This window comes from Lynx canadensis, chromosome B3, assembly GCF_007474595.2.
Source record: "Lynx canadensis isolate LIC74 chromosome B3, mLynCan4.pri.v2, whole genome shotgun sequence".
In the NCBI taxonomy this organism is placed as follows: Eukaryota; Metazoa; Chordata; class Mammalia; order Carnivora; family Felidae; genus Lynx; species Lynx canadensis.
In genome coordinates, this window is record NC_044308.2 from 107,935,240 (window position 1) to 107,949,868 (window position 14,629).

General features: G+C 40.5%; 1 protein-coding gene across 1 annotated transcript in view; it reads left to right on the plus strand.

The window, feature by feature from the left end:
• PRKCH (protein kinase C eta) overlaps window positions 1–14,629 on the plus strand; it is a 234,001-nt gene that overhangs the window by 112,350 nt on the left and 107,022 nt on the right. Inside the window, exons 3-4 of the mRNA XM_030319248.1 lie at window positions 11,065–11,215; window positions 13,659–13,693. Of these exons, the coding sequence (XP_030175108.1) occupies window positions 11,065–11,215; window positions 13,659–13,693 (186 nt within the window). The remainder of the gene's footprint in view (window positions 1–11,064; window positions 11,216–13,658; window positions 13,694–14,629) is intronic.

Sequence of the window (14,629 nt, forward strand, 5' to 3'; positions counted from 1 at the left end):
CTGGAAGCCATTTTGCTGCCTGAAGGTTCGACTTTTCTCTCAGATGTTGGACTACCCTTTGGGGAAAACCCACCCCCTTTACCTTATTATGGTTCAACTAGGACAACTACTGTAACTTCCATGCAGGAGATTTACATAGGATGTAGCAGGGGAGCCGGCTCCCTACAGAGTGTGACCTGATCTGACCTATATTCCATATGTGTAACTGGATGCGTAACTGGGGAGCAACCTTATGCAGAGAGTCTAGTTGGGAAAGTATTACATAGTCCAGATGAGAGGAAGAAGGTGGCATGAACTATACCCGGTGAGCATGAGAGGCAGAAATCTAGTCAGAACATAATAGGTTTAGTAGAACTTGACAGTTGATTGGTTGTGGGTGGAGAAGAAGGATCCGAAGACTTTTTTAGGTTTTTTTCTGGATGACTCCAAGGATAGTGATACTATCATCTTAGGGAAAGAGTGGGTTGAAGAGGCAGGGAAGAGGGCTCAGCCTACAAATATCAATTTGAGGTAATTTGGGATACCTTGGAGAGATGCTGAAAAGCTACTTAGAAATGTTTAGTATCTTTCTCTGTGCAGTTAGAAGCCAGAACTAGAGCTGTTGATTTGGGAGTCCTCAGTACAGAGGCAATTGTTAGCAATCAAGAGAACATGTGAGGTCTCTGAGGAGATGAATGAGCATCCAGGAAGACCAGAAGAATGGCATACAAAGGGCCTGGGGACGGGGCGCCTGGGTGGCTCAGTCGGTTAAGCGTCCGACTTCAGCCAGGTCACGATCTCGCGGTCCGTGAGTTCGAGCCCCGCGTCGGGCTCTGGGCTGATGGCTCAGAGCCTGGAGCCTGTTTCCGATTCTGTCTCCCTCTCTCTCTGCCCCTCCCCCGTTCATGCTCTGTCTCTCTCTGTCCCAAAAATAAATAAACGTTGAAAAAAAATTAAAAAAAAAAAAGGGCCTGGGGACGCACAAATTTCAAGGCTGGGTAGGAGAGAAGAGCTGGTGAAGGGGACAAGAAGAAGAAATTGTAGAGTGAGAGGAGCCAGATGCTGTTGGAGCCGAGGTCCTTTTCTCCAAGTACCGAGAAGGGGAGAGTTTCTACTTTGGCAGTTCTCATGGATGAGAGAAGTGGAGACAGTGAGAGGATGGTGAGAGGCACTGCTCCCTTCTTGTAACAGTGGAGTGAGGAGCCTTTCTCATGGTTCTTGATGGAGCTTTGGTCACACCGAGGAGCTCTGTTCTAATCACCTGCTGCCAGAGAGGCTGGAGTGATGGGTGAGGATGGGCTCGGCTTTCCCAGTGCTATGGCCATGAGGGCACTCGGGAGAGTCAGTCTAGTAACAAATGATTTGTCTCTCCTCCTTTTGCCAACGACAGCCATCCCCATGATGCCCGATGGAAGGTGTTTACGCAGGCTGAGCTTCCTTGGAGGGAGCCAAACCCCTGAGAAACACCTGTGCGTAGTGCCTGTGGAGTCGGGTCTCCTAATGCGCTGAGTCTAATCACTCTATCTGAATTTGGAAATAACTATGAGTCATGTGGTGCATGCTTTTCAAAAACAGCAGATTCTGTACTGCTTAGTGTTGGGGGGGTGGCTTTTGCATGCCATTTTGAAATATGAATGCTCTTTTTTTAGTCTTTGTTGCTGGTGCTGGCATAAAGTCCTGCAAACTTCTCCCGATCCTTGGGTATCAAATTCTTCTTTTCCAAGCAGCTGCTAATCTCAGTTAATTTATAAAGTCATCCTTAATTAATCAGAGGACTAGATACACAACTCCTCAGATTCTCTCTTCACTCAACACCCACTAAATGCTCTCACCCACAGTTATGTGTACTTACTGTAGAGACTCATTTAAGTTGTGTGTTTGCCTAACACATGTCCTAATCTCTCTCTGTTTATATCATTATTGTCTCAGACAGGAATCACCTGATGTTAAATTCTTATGCATCATTCTTTACGCACATAGTTTTGTGAGCAGACGGTTGCTTATTCAGTGTGTTTGATGATATTAAGCAAGATTCTCTCACGACCTTATCTTGTTGCCTTTCAGGAATATATTTTGGAGAGATAAACAATATAATACTTTCTGGGGCTTTCTTGACTAGCAACTTGCTTAACTCTAAGGTCTTCCTGTTTGTTTTTCTCGCAGTTATTCCCTCCCTCATGCACAAATGATAAAACAAATATCTCAGGAAAAGGAAAAAAAAAAAAAAAAAAAACGTTGGATAGCATTACTCAATAGTTCAACTATAGTAAACAGCGTCTGGTGACCCCACTTGTATCAGTAGCTGCTTGACCTCACTTAACCTTCCTGTTAGTTTCTGTTTCCTCACCAGAAAATGCATTACTTTCCAGGGATTCCAGGAGACCTGATGTTCATAAAGGACCCTGTGCAGTGTGGTATTACCCATAAAGCCCTGGGATAAAATCAAGAGCAGAGGATTTCTAGTGGTAGTCCCAGCACTAGCTAGCCAGATCAACCTTGGGCACAGAGTTCAAGGTAATGGTTTCCTAAGTAGTGATTCCTCTTCCAGGCAATTAGGTGATTGAATTAAATCCTTTCTGCTCCTTGATCTCAGGGGTAGTGTAAAGTAAGGGTTTTAACAACAATCATGTAACACTCTGCTCCCTGCCAGGTACTTTTCTAATTATGTTACACTTACTAATTCAGCCATCATCCAAGTGACCCTTTGAGGAAGGTTCTCCAAGTGCTTCATGTTCTACAAATGAGGAAACTGAGGCACGGGAGACTCAACATTCTGCCCAAGGTCACTCAGCTTATAAGGGCAGGAGCAGCCTGCCTCAACCACCACATGCTCCAGCCTGTTGTGTAGAAAAGCCACACAACTTCTTCAGCACGGCCCCTCAAAGACGAGCCACAGATCTTCGTTAAGATCTTAACCGCAGTGCCCTTGCTGTTAAGCAAATTCAACTTAACAAAGTTAAATCGTAGTTTTACACAGAATCAAAGTCATTCCCTTCATGCCTTTTATATTCTGAAAGTATTTATTTAATTCTGAAATTTAAAGGTGCCATGCCATGGACTTTCGGTCTCTGATTTAATTTGCTTGCAATCATTTGAAAATTAGGACATGTGATCTCTGCTGTAAGAAGTACTTTCAAATATAGATTTCTGCAGCTGGAATAGAAAGCTTTAGATTCAGGTAAAGCAAAAAGCTTTAGGTAGAGCAAAAGACTAAAGAGGATGAAGCGTTTACTATTTTTGAGAAGTTAAGGCAGCTTTACAGAGACTTCACAGAGTCAGCCCTCCCCCACAAGGCCTCAGGCTAGCAACACATTTCAGTCCAATGAGAGTTTTTGACATGAAAACTAACCCTGCAGTGCTTTGGTGGCTCCCAGTCGCTTGTGCCTTTTAGAGTTCCAAAGAAAGTGTGGGGTGACAATCCGATTTTGTGAAACAGAATTTTGTTTCAAAATAGTCAATCTTCATTGTATTTGACCTAATTATTCTCTACCCCATGGATGGGATGGCTTGTCAAAACCAACTCTGGGTGAGACAGATCAGGCAGGGCTCCAGGCCTGCCCCGCTCTGAGCCTGGAATGTGAATTTCCCTGCCGGGCACTGAGCCAGCTTCCTATTTACTTAGAGGCGGTGAGCACCTCAGGAGCAAAACAGAAGTAGTGATGCAAGTTTTGGCTGCAAAGGCTGTTAGGGTTTGCCTAACATGTTCAAAAAAACATGTGATCTGAAAGATGTCCCCAAGCCTGGGTTGGTTTGAGGCACCAAAGGATTAAATAATCTTTTGTTAGTCGTTTTTACTCCATCCTAAGGCAATAGGAGGCAGTGCAAACAGTGAGGAAGTCCCCTGTGCACTCTGATTGTAAAGTGAGGGTAGAGACTGAACCCGGACAGAGTGCAGTTCGAGAGCTCTTTCTTCCTGTCCATGACATCCGTCAAGAGAATGTGACAGTGAAAGCCATTTGAAGCCATGGGGGGAAGGGGTACCTGTTTTTTTAACCAAACATCTTTCAAAATCCCAGGTGTGTGTGAGTGTGTTTTTGTGCTTTTATTTTCCATTTATTTATTTTTTAAATGTTTGTTTGTTTTTGAGAGCGAGCACGCGAGTGAGGGAGGGGCAGAGAGCGAGGGAGACAGAGGGTCTGAAGAAGGCTCTGTGCTCTCAGAGCTGTGCGGGGCTGGAACTCACGAACCATGAGATCATCATCTGGCTGAAGTTGGAAACTTAACTGACCAAGCCGCCCAGTTGCCCCTGTTTTTGTGCTTTTTAAACAAAAAGAGGCACCTGTCCGAAAGAATACAGAAGAGGGAGGAGTGAAGTTTAGTTAAAATGACCACATAGGAGATGCTTCTGAGGCATCTGGGATACCAGATGAACTCTTTCCCAGTGTTGTGAGTTAAAGGAAAAGATTGAGGTACACTCCCAGATTGCTTTGGGAAGAGGAAGGGTAGGGACATTCAGACTGTAGGGGTGGCTATTTAGGCTCTGAGGTAGGTAGGATAAGCCCGAGTTAACTAACTAGTTGGAGGGAAAAAAGAGGAAAGGGCATTCTAGGAGGGGTAGGAAGCAGGAGAAAAGGCATTAAGTGCTGACCAACATGGTGGACGGCTGCAAGCAGTTTCTTCCTAAGTCCTACAGGCTAGAAGGAATCATTTGGAATATTCATAGGTCTTGTTACTACTGTGGTAGTAGCTGTTGAGGGGGTGGGGGAACATGATTCAATTCAAGAAATATTAAAAATGCAAGTGAGCTGACCTTTTAACCACTCTTCATGGTATTAAGGGCTTAAAAAAGTAAATTCTTGATAATTAGACCCCTGGAGAGAGTTTAATTTGCATCTAGATATGATAAGTATTTAGTAATTCAATACACATTTTGCATTGGCCAATATTGAACTAGGTCTCAGGCTGGTGATAACATATGCTAGATATAGTGTGATCGTTAGATCAAATTTTATCATCTGCCCAACAAAGGAACATTAAAATCTGGTCTTTTGTCATTACTAAATGGCTTCTGGAAATACTGCAGAAGAGAGCCGTATAGTAGAATGACTTCAGTTCATAGGTGATGCTTATGCAGAATTGTAAGACTCTCAGGAATATGGAATATGATACTATCCCTATAGGGCTGAGGACAGGGAGATAGTTATCTCTTTGAGACAGATGGGAAACCTGAGAATGAAAATAATTAGGCTGCTTACCAAAGGTTGTACACATACATACCCCAAAACCAAAACTCAAGCAGGTACATTTTTAACTGTGCCAGAGCCTCTGAAAGCATTGGTGTCTTAACCAAATTCATTTTCACTATTTCTACTTCATTCTTTGAGATTTCTTATGTAAAACCTAATTTTTACCATTACATAGAAAGTAGTAATTGATATCCATATAGTATATATTCTTCCTGGCATTTTTATAGGAAAAAAAATCCTAGAAGTTGAATTGCTGAATGAAAGGAAATGCACATTTAAAGTTTTGACAGGGGCGCCTGGGTGGCGCAGTCGGTTAAGCGTCCGACTTCAGCCAGGTCACGATCTCGCGGTCCGTGAGTTCGAGCCCCGCGTCGGGCTCTGGGCTGATGGCTCAGAGCCTGGAGCCTGTTTCCGATTCTGTGTCTCCCTCTCTCTCTGCCCCTCCCCCGTTCATGCTCTGTCTCTCTCTGTCCCAAAAATAAATAAAACGTTGAAAAAAAAAAATTAAAGTTTTGACAGGTATTGGGGAACCTGGGTGGTTCAGTCAGTTAAGCATCTGACTCTTGATTTTGGCTCAGGTCATGATCTTGCCATTTGTGAACTTGAGCCCTGCATGGGCTCTGTGCCGACAGCACAGAGGCTGAGTGGGATTCTCTCTCTTTTGTTCCCTCTCACTCCAAAATAAAGAAATAAACTTAATAAAATAAAAATAAAAATAACATAACATAACATAACATAAAATAAAATAAAAACTTCGACAGGTATTATTAAATTGGTCTCCAAAAAAAATATTCTTGGAGTGCCTGGGTGGCTCAGTCGGTTAAGCGTCTGACTTTAGCTCAGGTCATGATCTCACAGCACGTGAGTTCAAGCCCCACATCAGGCTCTGTGCTGACAGCTCAGAGTCTGGAGCCCACTTGGAGTTCTGTGTCTCCCTCTCTCTCTGCCTCTCCCCTACTCACACTCTGTCTTTCTGTCTCTCTCAAAAATAAATAGGGGTGCCTGGGTGGCTCAGTCAGTTAAGCATCTGACTTTGGCTCAGGTCACGATCATGGTTTGTGAGTTTGAGCCTTGCGTAGGGCTCTGTCCTGCTTCAGATTCTGTGTCTCGTTCTCTCTCTCTGTCCCTCCCCCACTTGTGTTCTGTCTCAAATAAATAAATGTAAAAAATAAATAAATAAACATTAAAAAAATATTCTTTTTTTTTTCACTATTCTTGAAATAGCTACATGTGTCTGTCGAATACTACCAGGGGCCTAATTCTGTGCTGAACACTTTGAATGCATTACCTCCCTGGAAAAACCCTATAAGGAAAGCACTACGTGGTTTATGGATAGGAACATTGAGGCTCAGCAGGGTAAACACAGCCGGAGGTGGCAGAGCCGGGACTGGACCCAATTATACTCCTACCCGCAGAGAGGGAGGTGCCTATTTTTCCCATTCCCTTGCAAGCATGGGCACACTAGCAATCCTTATAAATATTTGCCAATTTAAGTAAAATGTCATTTACCTCCTGATTCTTACGTGTCCATCTTGGATAGATAGGATTAGACATCCAGTGTGTTTATTGTCTGTCTGCATTTATAACTTTTATGAATTGCCTATTCATCTCCTCTGCCCCATTTTTACTAGATTGTTCCTCCCTTATTAATAATTTCCACATATTATAAATAGTAACCCTTTGTCATGTGTTGCAAATCCTTTTTCCCCCAGTTTGTTTTGTTTAGCTTTCTGTTTTGTGTCTTTTGCCAAATAGAACTTTAAATTTCTTAAACTGCAGATCTGTGAGTCTTTTATGGCTTTAGAGTATTGCTGTCCTTATCCCATCCCAGGACTATGTATTTTTTCCCTATGTTTTCCCATTTTTCCATATTTTTTTCTTTAACATTAGCCTGAGATGATTTTGGTGTTAAGAGTGAGGTAAAAATAATTTTCAAAAGGCTTACTAGTTGTCTAAATGCTCTTTATTAATAATCTGTCATTTCCCCCTGATTTGAACTGTGTTCTCTTTAAGCAAAATTGATTTCTAGCTTTGGACTCTGCAGGTGGAAGCATGTTATGTCAATCACTGTAACTTTAGAATATGTTTTAACATAGAGGACAAGTCTGCCCTCGTTAGAATTTTTCAACAGTTTTGAAATATCTATGGTACCAACTAAACTCTAAAAAAAACTGTCGAGTTTAAAGACCTCCTTCGGGGATATTTATTGGGATTTTGTTGAATTTAGAGATTAGTGTAGAAAGCATGAACAACTTTGTAGTATTAAGTCTTTCTATTTAAGAACTTCATTTTTACATATCTTTTCATAGTCTTCATTTGGGGGTTTATATGTTTCTTCATATAAACCTTGCACTTCTTTGGACAAATTATTACTAGATAGTTTGGGTCTTGTAGCTTAATGAATGGGGATATATTTTTATTATATATTCTAAATGGTTCTTTTGGTATACCAAAAGAACTTTGACTTCTAATGATTTATCATTGTCCATCTTACTGAACTCTTTTTTTTAGTAGATTAGGCTAACTTCTCCTGAGTTTTCTAGTCATATATTAACTCCAAATCATGGCATCTCTGCCTCCTTTTTTCCTGACAGCTTTCTTTCTTTCTTTCGTTCTTTTGTTCTTTCTTTCTTTTGTTCTTTCATTCTCTTTCTTTCTTCCTTTCTTTTTCTTTTCTTTCTTTCTTTCTTTCTTTCTTTCTTTCTTTCTTTCTTTGTCTCTTACAGCTTTGGCAAGTACTTTCAGGATAATAGTAAGTAATGAGGTGATAATTGGTCTTATTTGTTCTTAACTTTCATGGGATTTATTATTTTTAAAAATTTACCATTCAGCTTTTGATTTGTGAGCATATTGTTTTACTCATGTTTTAGTCATGTTAAGGAAACAATCTACTCTTTTCAAAAAGTTTTTTATTGGATTACAAGTTAAACTTTATGAAGTGCCTTTTAAAAATGTTGAAATGATCATTGTTACTTTCTTTTACCTATTAATAGAATAAAACATAATAGATTTTCTAATAATATGCCCATTGTTGTGCTCCTGGGAAATTTTCCACTTGCTCACAGTGGGTATTTCTTATAATAATGCTGAATAGTATAGAATTTCCTGTTATCTGAGTGTCATTGCTACCTGGAAAGGTGCACATAAAACGAATTCTTCAAAATGAGGAGTTTGTTAATATTTAAAAAGTGGGGAAGGGGTTTGAAAAACACAACTAAAATTATGAAAATCTTTATTGAATGCATTTTGTTGTTTTGTCATAGGCACTAGTTTTTAGAGCAAAATAATTTTTTCAGATAAAATTCAATGGCAGAATACTATATGTTTTATTTTTGATTAGTATAATGAAGTTTTCAATAGGGTATTTTTAGCAAGTGTTTGAGACTTCATCAGTTTCTCAAGGGCCTCTCCTAATACATTAATATTCAACACTTTCTCTCAAAATAACTGTCATGTCATTTTTCTATATCAAATTTCTTTTGTTCAACTGTTAACAGATCTAACTCTATCATAGCCCTATCTACCATTGCCTTCGGGTGTGAATCTCACCGTACTCAAACATGACTTTCCATAGACTACATGAAAATTCTTCAACTTTTACAGGATTTTCAGTTTTACTTTGCAATTAATTTATATCGCACATTAAGATGTTCACCACATATAGCATCACACCCAAGAAACTGAGAAGACAACGTGAGGGGCTAGAGTAGATGCTGTTATTAAGTGGGAAGGAATATTTGTGTTGGGGACGAATTGTCAAAGAATGGGAAAGAAAAAAATCCCATACCGTGCAAATACTAATATTTTCTAGTATTGCTTTCCTGTTCACTTTGTAAGTATACAACCTTCAGTAGTGAAAATCTCTGCATCAGTATTCATGAATGAGCTTGATACGTAAGCGGAGGTGTACTTTTCCTGAAGTCCGTAATTAGAGGTTAGGTGGTCCAGAAAGTGGATGAGAGAAAAAATTTTCACTAACCTATAATGTAAATGTAGCATTTTCTCCCATTGTTCACTAAACCACAGAAGCATGAGCAGTGTTTAGGATGTTCTCACGATAGAAATCTTGGATATTTTCATTATGTTAGTTTTTATAGATACTTTAAAATGTAACTAGTACTTCACTACTACTAAAGTAACTACTGCCCATCACTTCTTCACACTTACAATGATAAGGTATGCCACTAAGTATTTAATTTATTTTAATATAAATTTAAATTTGTATTGTTCTTAGGGTACCTGGGTGGCTCACTCGGTTAAGCCTCCGACTCTTGATTTTGGCTCAGATCATGACCTGATCTCATGATCTCATGGTCGTGAGATGGAGCCCTCTGATGGGCTCTAGGCTGAGTGTGGAGCCTGCTTAAGATTCTCTTTCTGTCTCTCTCTCTCTCTCTTTTTCTCCCTCCATCCCTCTCCCTGCCCCTCCCCCACTCACACACTCCCAAAATAAAAATATATATATATATATTATTCTATCTCACTTAAAATATATTTTGATACTTGATTTCCTTTGTAATTATGTGTGTGTGTGTGTACTTTTTTTTTAAGATTATAAAGCTTGACTCTGAGAAGGGATCCATAGGCTTGCTTCACTGGACTAAGGAGTCTGCGACATAAAAAATGATTACTAACCCCTGATTTTTTTTTTTCCTATTATATCTTTAGATATATCTGTTTTATCTTTTGGTTCTAGGATTGTATCACATAGTTCCCTATAAAAATACAGGGAATTTCTCCTCTATTCTGGAACAGGTTTCAACACTAGCATCATCTTGTTTTTAAAGGCTAAAAATAATTCACGCATGAAACTATCTGGGCCTGGATGATTTCGAGAGGCAGTCCTTAGAAAATCTTATCATTTTTTTTTTAAATTCATCTATTTGGTTTATGTAGCTCAATTAATTTTAGTCATTTATGTTTTCATGGAAATCTTCTATTTCCTCCGGGTTTTAAAATTTATTAGATTATTCTTGTATCTTTCTTACATTTTCTTTGCATTGAAGTGATTAATTGAAAAGCATTATTTTATTTTAGTTCATTTATTTCTTTTTGAGAGAGAGCGAGTGCAAGTGGGGGAGGGGCAGAGGGAGAAGGAGAGAGATAATCTCAAACAAGCTCCACACCCAGCCCAGAGCCCACTGGGGGGGGAAGGGGGGGGCTTGATCTCACAACCATGAGATCATGACCTGAGCTGAAATCAAGAGTTGGACGTTTAACCAACTGAGCCACCCAGGAGCCCCAGAAAGCATTATTGAGTAAGTCTCTCCATACCTTGGGAAAGTTAATTTACTATCTTTAAATGGTGAGCAGTTTTGATTCTTGAGGAGCCACCATTTTTAAAATGTGAGGTTGGAAGAGGAACTCGGCACCAAGCCCAAGTGAATTTCTACCCATTCCAGGTTAACAGAGATGGTGTTGAGACTGATGCTTTTGGGCAGCACTCTCACTGGGCTATGGCCATTCCCTCCTTCTGTTGGTGAGGATGCCAGAATGAAAGGCAAATAATGAGAAATCTGTTTTACCTGCTCATAGTTATAGCCAATCTATGGACCTGAGGTCCCATCCAGCTGGACAGGAGCTAGAAGGCCAGGCTAATGTCCCATACCGGAACATTAGAACCCTGGGGAACTCATGGTGTGTGCTGGGGAGACTGGTCCCAGGTAGCCAGTTCTAATCAGGCAGTGGGTATCTCAGAGTTCACTTAGGTCCAACCTTACAAATTCGGAGTCCTAAGGTCACTAGGAAGAGGAAGCATGGGGATGTTCTGGGGTGTTGTGCATCGTGAAGAAAGAAGAAACAATTTTGGAGAGTGTTTGGAGCTATTACACTTTCCCATATGTTAGGTACAGCTAGATTTGTTGCACATTATTCTTTTCTCCTTTCTTTTAATGTACAGCAACTCTCCAGAGAGACCGAATCTTCAAACATTTTACCAGGAAGCGCCAAAGGGCTATGCGAAGGCGTGTCCACCAAATCAATGGACACAAGTTTATGGCCACATACCTGAGGCAGCCCACCTACTGCTCTCACTGCAGGGAGTTCATCTGGTAAGTGGTTGCCTGGCTTCTCTCTTCCTAGGAGCTTCTTTCTATAATCCAGGCCTCCTCTGCTTGTGTGTGGTTTTAGAGGGAAACATGACTATTAAGAATTGTTTTAGGATCTGATTTTTGTCTTTCATTCTAATATATTGACCCGGCGATTTAAATTGCCAGTGAAAAACATCTGAAGCATTTGCAGATCCAAGTTTTAGGTGTTATTTCTTTTTCCAGTCCTTTGGGGAAAGGTGCTAATGAATAGGAACTGGTTAAAAAGCAGTAATTAGGGAAGCTAATCAATCAGTACATAGCTAATCAATAAATTGGGTAATCAGCCCCTGAGTAAGAGAGAAAATAAAAAAGTATGAGTCACATGATGAGATATAGAAATTAACTGTTGCAGATCAAGTAAGCACACAGTAATCTTCAGCCTTATGGTATGTGGCCAAAGGTAATAACTTTCAGTGATTGTATACTATAATCCTTGGCATTTAGGGATTGAGATAATTAACAGTTAAGAACTTCTAGGTGAATTGGGGCAGCATCTTATTATACATGTGACTGAAGCTTAAGCCTCAGTGACAAATCTATAATGTAAAATAAATTTAAGTTAATAGTTATGTTCAATTAGAGCTAACATTAAGCACATTTAGAAAGAGGAAGGAAATGCCCCCTCACACACATCCGAACATATACATACAAACCCATCTCTGAGGTAGAAAAGACTGTTTAATCTCTATAGCATGAAAAGAGATCCTCGTTTTTTGTTGCAAACTTTTGTCACTTTAAGTCAAAAGCTCTTGGTTCAGAGTAAGTTTTTTGAGTATTGATTAATGAGTTTGTATTTTGTGGGGTTTTGTTTTGTTTTGTGATTGCTTTGGTTTTTATACCTTTTAGCAGTCAGAATCCAGGGTTAGTGTTCCTGGAATTTTAAATTAAGAATAGAGCCTTATCTAAACCAGAGACCCTAAGCTGGCTGTTGACACAATGCCTACAAATGTGCCATCACAACGCTCGTCTTCAGAAGCAGGCTTCTGCTGCACTTCCTTATTGAAAAAATCAGAAGCTCTGGCATCTTTGAACCCGTTTTCTGCCCTTGCAGTAGGTCTGAACACCCGAGGTAGCTGCCATCCTCCTCTCCTTGCGGTTTACCTGACCTACAAGGTCTGTCACTATTTCATGTCACACTGTTCTGCCTCCCTCCTTTATGTGACCTGCCTGCCCCTTTGGGCTTTTGTGGTGACAACCTGTGACCTCAACTAACGTTCTTAATGGAAACTTGTTTGGTAATTTCACTAAATGTTTTCCACCAAGGAAACATTAACTCCCACTCAGCCAGCCTTCGATTGCTCGCTCTCTCTCTCTCTCTCTCTCTCTCTCCCGCCTCGCTCTCTCTCACATGCACACAATATTGATATATGTGCCACATATTATGGTTAAGAGTATGGACTCTGGCATTCAATCTCATCACCAACTAGATGTGTCAACCAAGTTAAGTTATATAATCTATCAGTGTCTCCTTATTTGTAATATAAAGATAAGGGTTTTTTTGCTTGTATAATAAACTTCTATATAGCACTTAAAGCACCAGGCACTATTCTAAGCATTTTACATGATCAACTCTCTTTATCTTCATGATAACCCTATGAAGTAGGTACTGCGATCTTTATCGCCCTTTATAGATGAGGAAACCGTGGCCCAAAGGAGTTAACAACATGCCCCAAATCATGCCTAGGCCATCTGGTGTCAGGGTCTGTGCTCTGAGCCTTCCTGTTATGTGTGCTGCCTCACATGACTCTTGTGAGGATTAAATGAGATGCTATATGTCAGCAGCTTGGCTCAGTGCCTGGCACAACCTCTGAGTTTGGGTTCTCTGTTAAATGACAATGATGATATCACCATCCAGAGAAGATATTTAGGGAGAGACCAAGAGGGTAGCTGTGGGCCTGACGGGTCTCTTGTGGCAGCACTTCTGTCCCCGCCCCCCCCCCATTGGACTCCAGGGGGGTGATGTGGGCACAGGGAAGAGGAAGGGTGCCCCAGGCCAGGCAGCTGCAGTGGACTCCTCTGTTTGCTTCACTACCTGCACATCTTTATGCGGATGGGGGTGAGAATGCCAAAAAAGGTGGTGGAGTGATGCTTCAAGGTGAGACTCAGTCACACAAGCAGACGAGGACCCGGGTTTGCCGTAGGGAGAGGTGGTACAGGGAGGATCGCCGATACCCACCTGTGTGTGTCACTGGAGCATTCGAATCAGGTGACTTCCTCTGTGTCTCGTGGTAACAGACAAGCGCTCAGAAATCACCTCACCTTTGCCTCTTCTCTGAAATTGTATTTTTCATACAGGAGCAGAGAATGACATGCGTTTGTTTTCCTTAAGTACTATGCTTAGAGGAGCATCGTTGCTGAAATATTTTGACTGATGATAACTTTTTTTCTCTATTGTCTTGAACAGGGGAGTATTTGGGAAACAGGGTTATCAATGTCAAGGTAAGAAAACACTTTTGAAACCCATATTTAATCTTGTTCCTGTGTTAAAAACTGATTATACTAAGAGGAAACAGGATACATTTCATTAATACTGTGATAAATAACTCAGCGGGTCAGGTGAGACCCCTACAGAATTACCGCTTTTTAGTTGTGGTTTAAACCTTGGCTACATTTTAGACGGCATAGAGGGGGCATTTTTATTTCTAAAGCCCAGATACCTAATAGAGTTTAATTGTTTAGAATTTTGTCTCTGCAATAACATGAAAGCACTAAAGGTAATGCCATTTTGTGAGCAGTGCCCTTAAATCCCGAAGCTAAATTGTTGTCTTTTACAACCCCAGTGTTAATAGAGGTGAGAAGTGGCACAGCATTGCCTGTTTACCTGCAGAGGGAATAGAAACTATTATCCCAGCTCCTTTTTCATTTTCTAACTCCAAAAAGAAGAAAGAAAAAAGAAAATGTGAGAATTGTTGAAAGTTAGAAACAAGTGAAAGAAGGCTCTTACTTAGATTTGGCCAGACTGGATTGATTTGTCTTCTATTGGGCCCTTTCTTGTTGTTGGCTTGAACATCATTACACAGTATATATGTATGGTACCTCTTTTCTTGATTTGTACTCTACAGATGATTGGTAAAATAGCGCTACATATCCTGGAGTGGTAGCCTCCACGGTAATAAGGAAATTCTGCCTTCTCTTCTGGAGAAGGTGAGGTAGAACATTATTTCCCTTAGAATGGAGTAGGACACACTCTTGGATGTAGTTTTCATTTTCACATGTAAGCAATTCTGCATTTTCAAATTTGGAAAACAATACTGTTATGGCAACAATAATTGACTTTATGCTGTTAATCTCAGACTCAGGTGACAGCATAGTTCACAGGTGAGAATTGATGTCACTTTTTGGCACCTCTCCAGCACAGGGACATGCCCTCTAGTC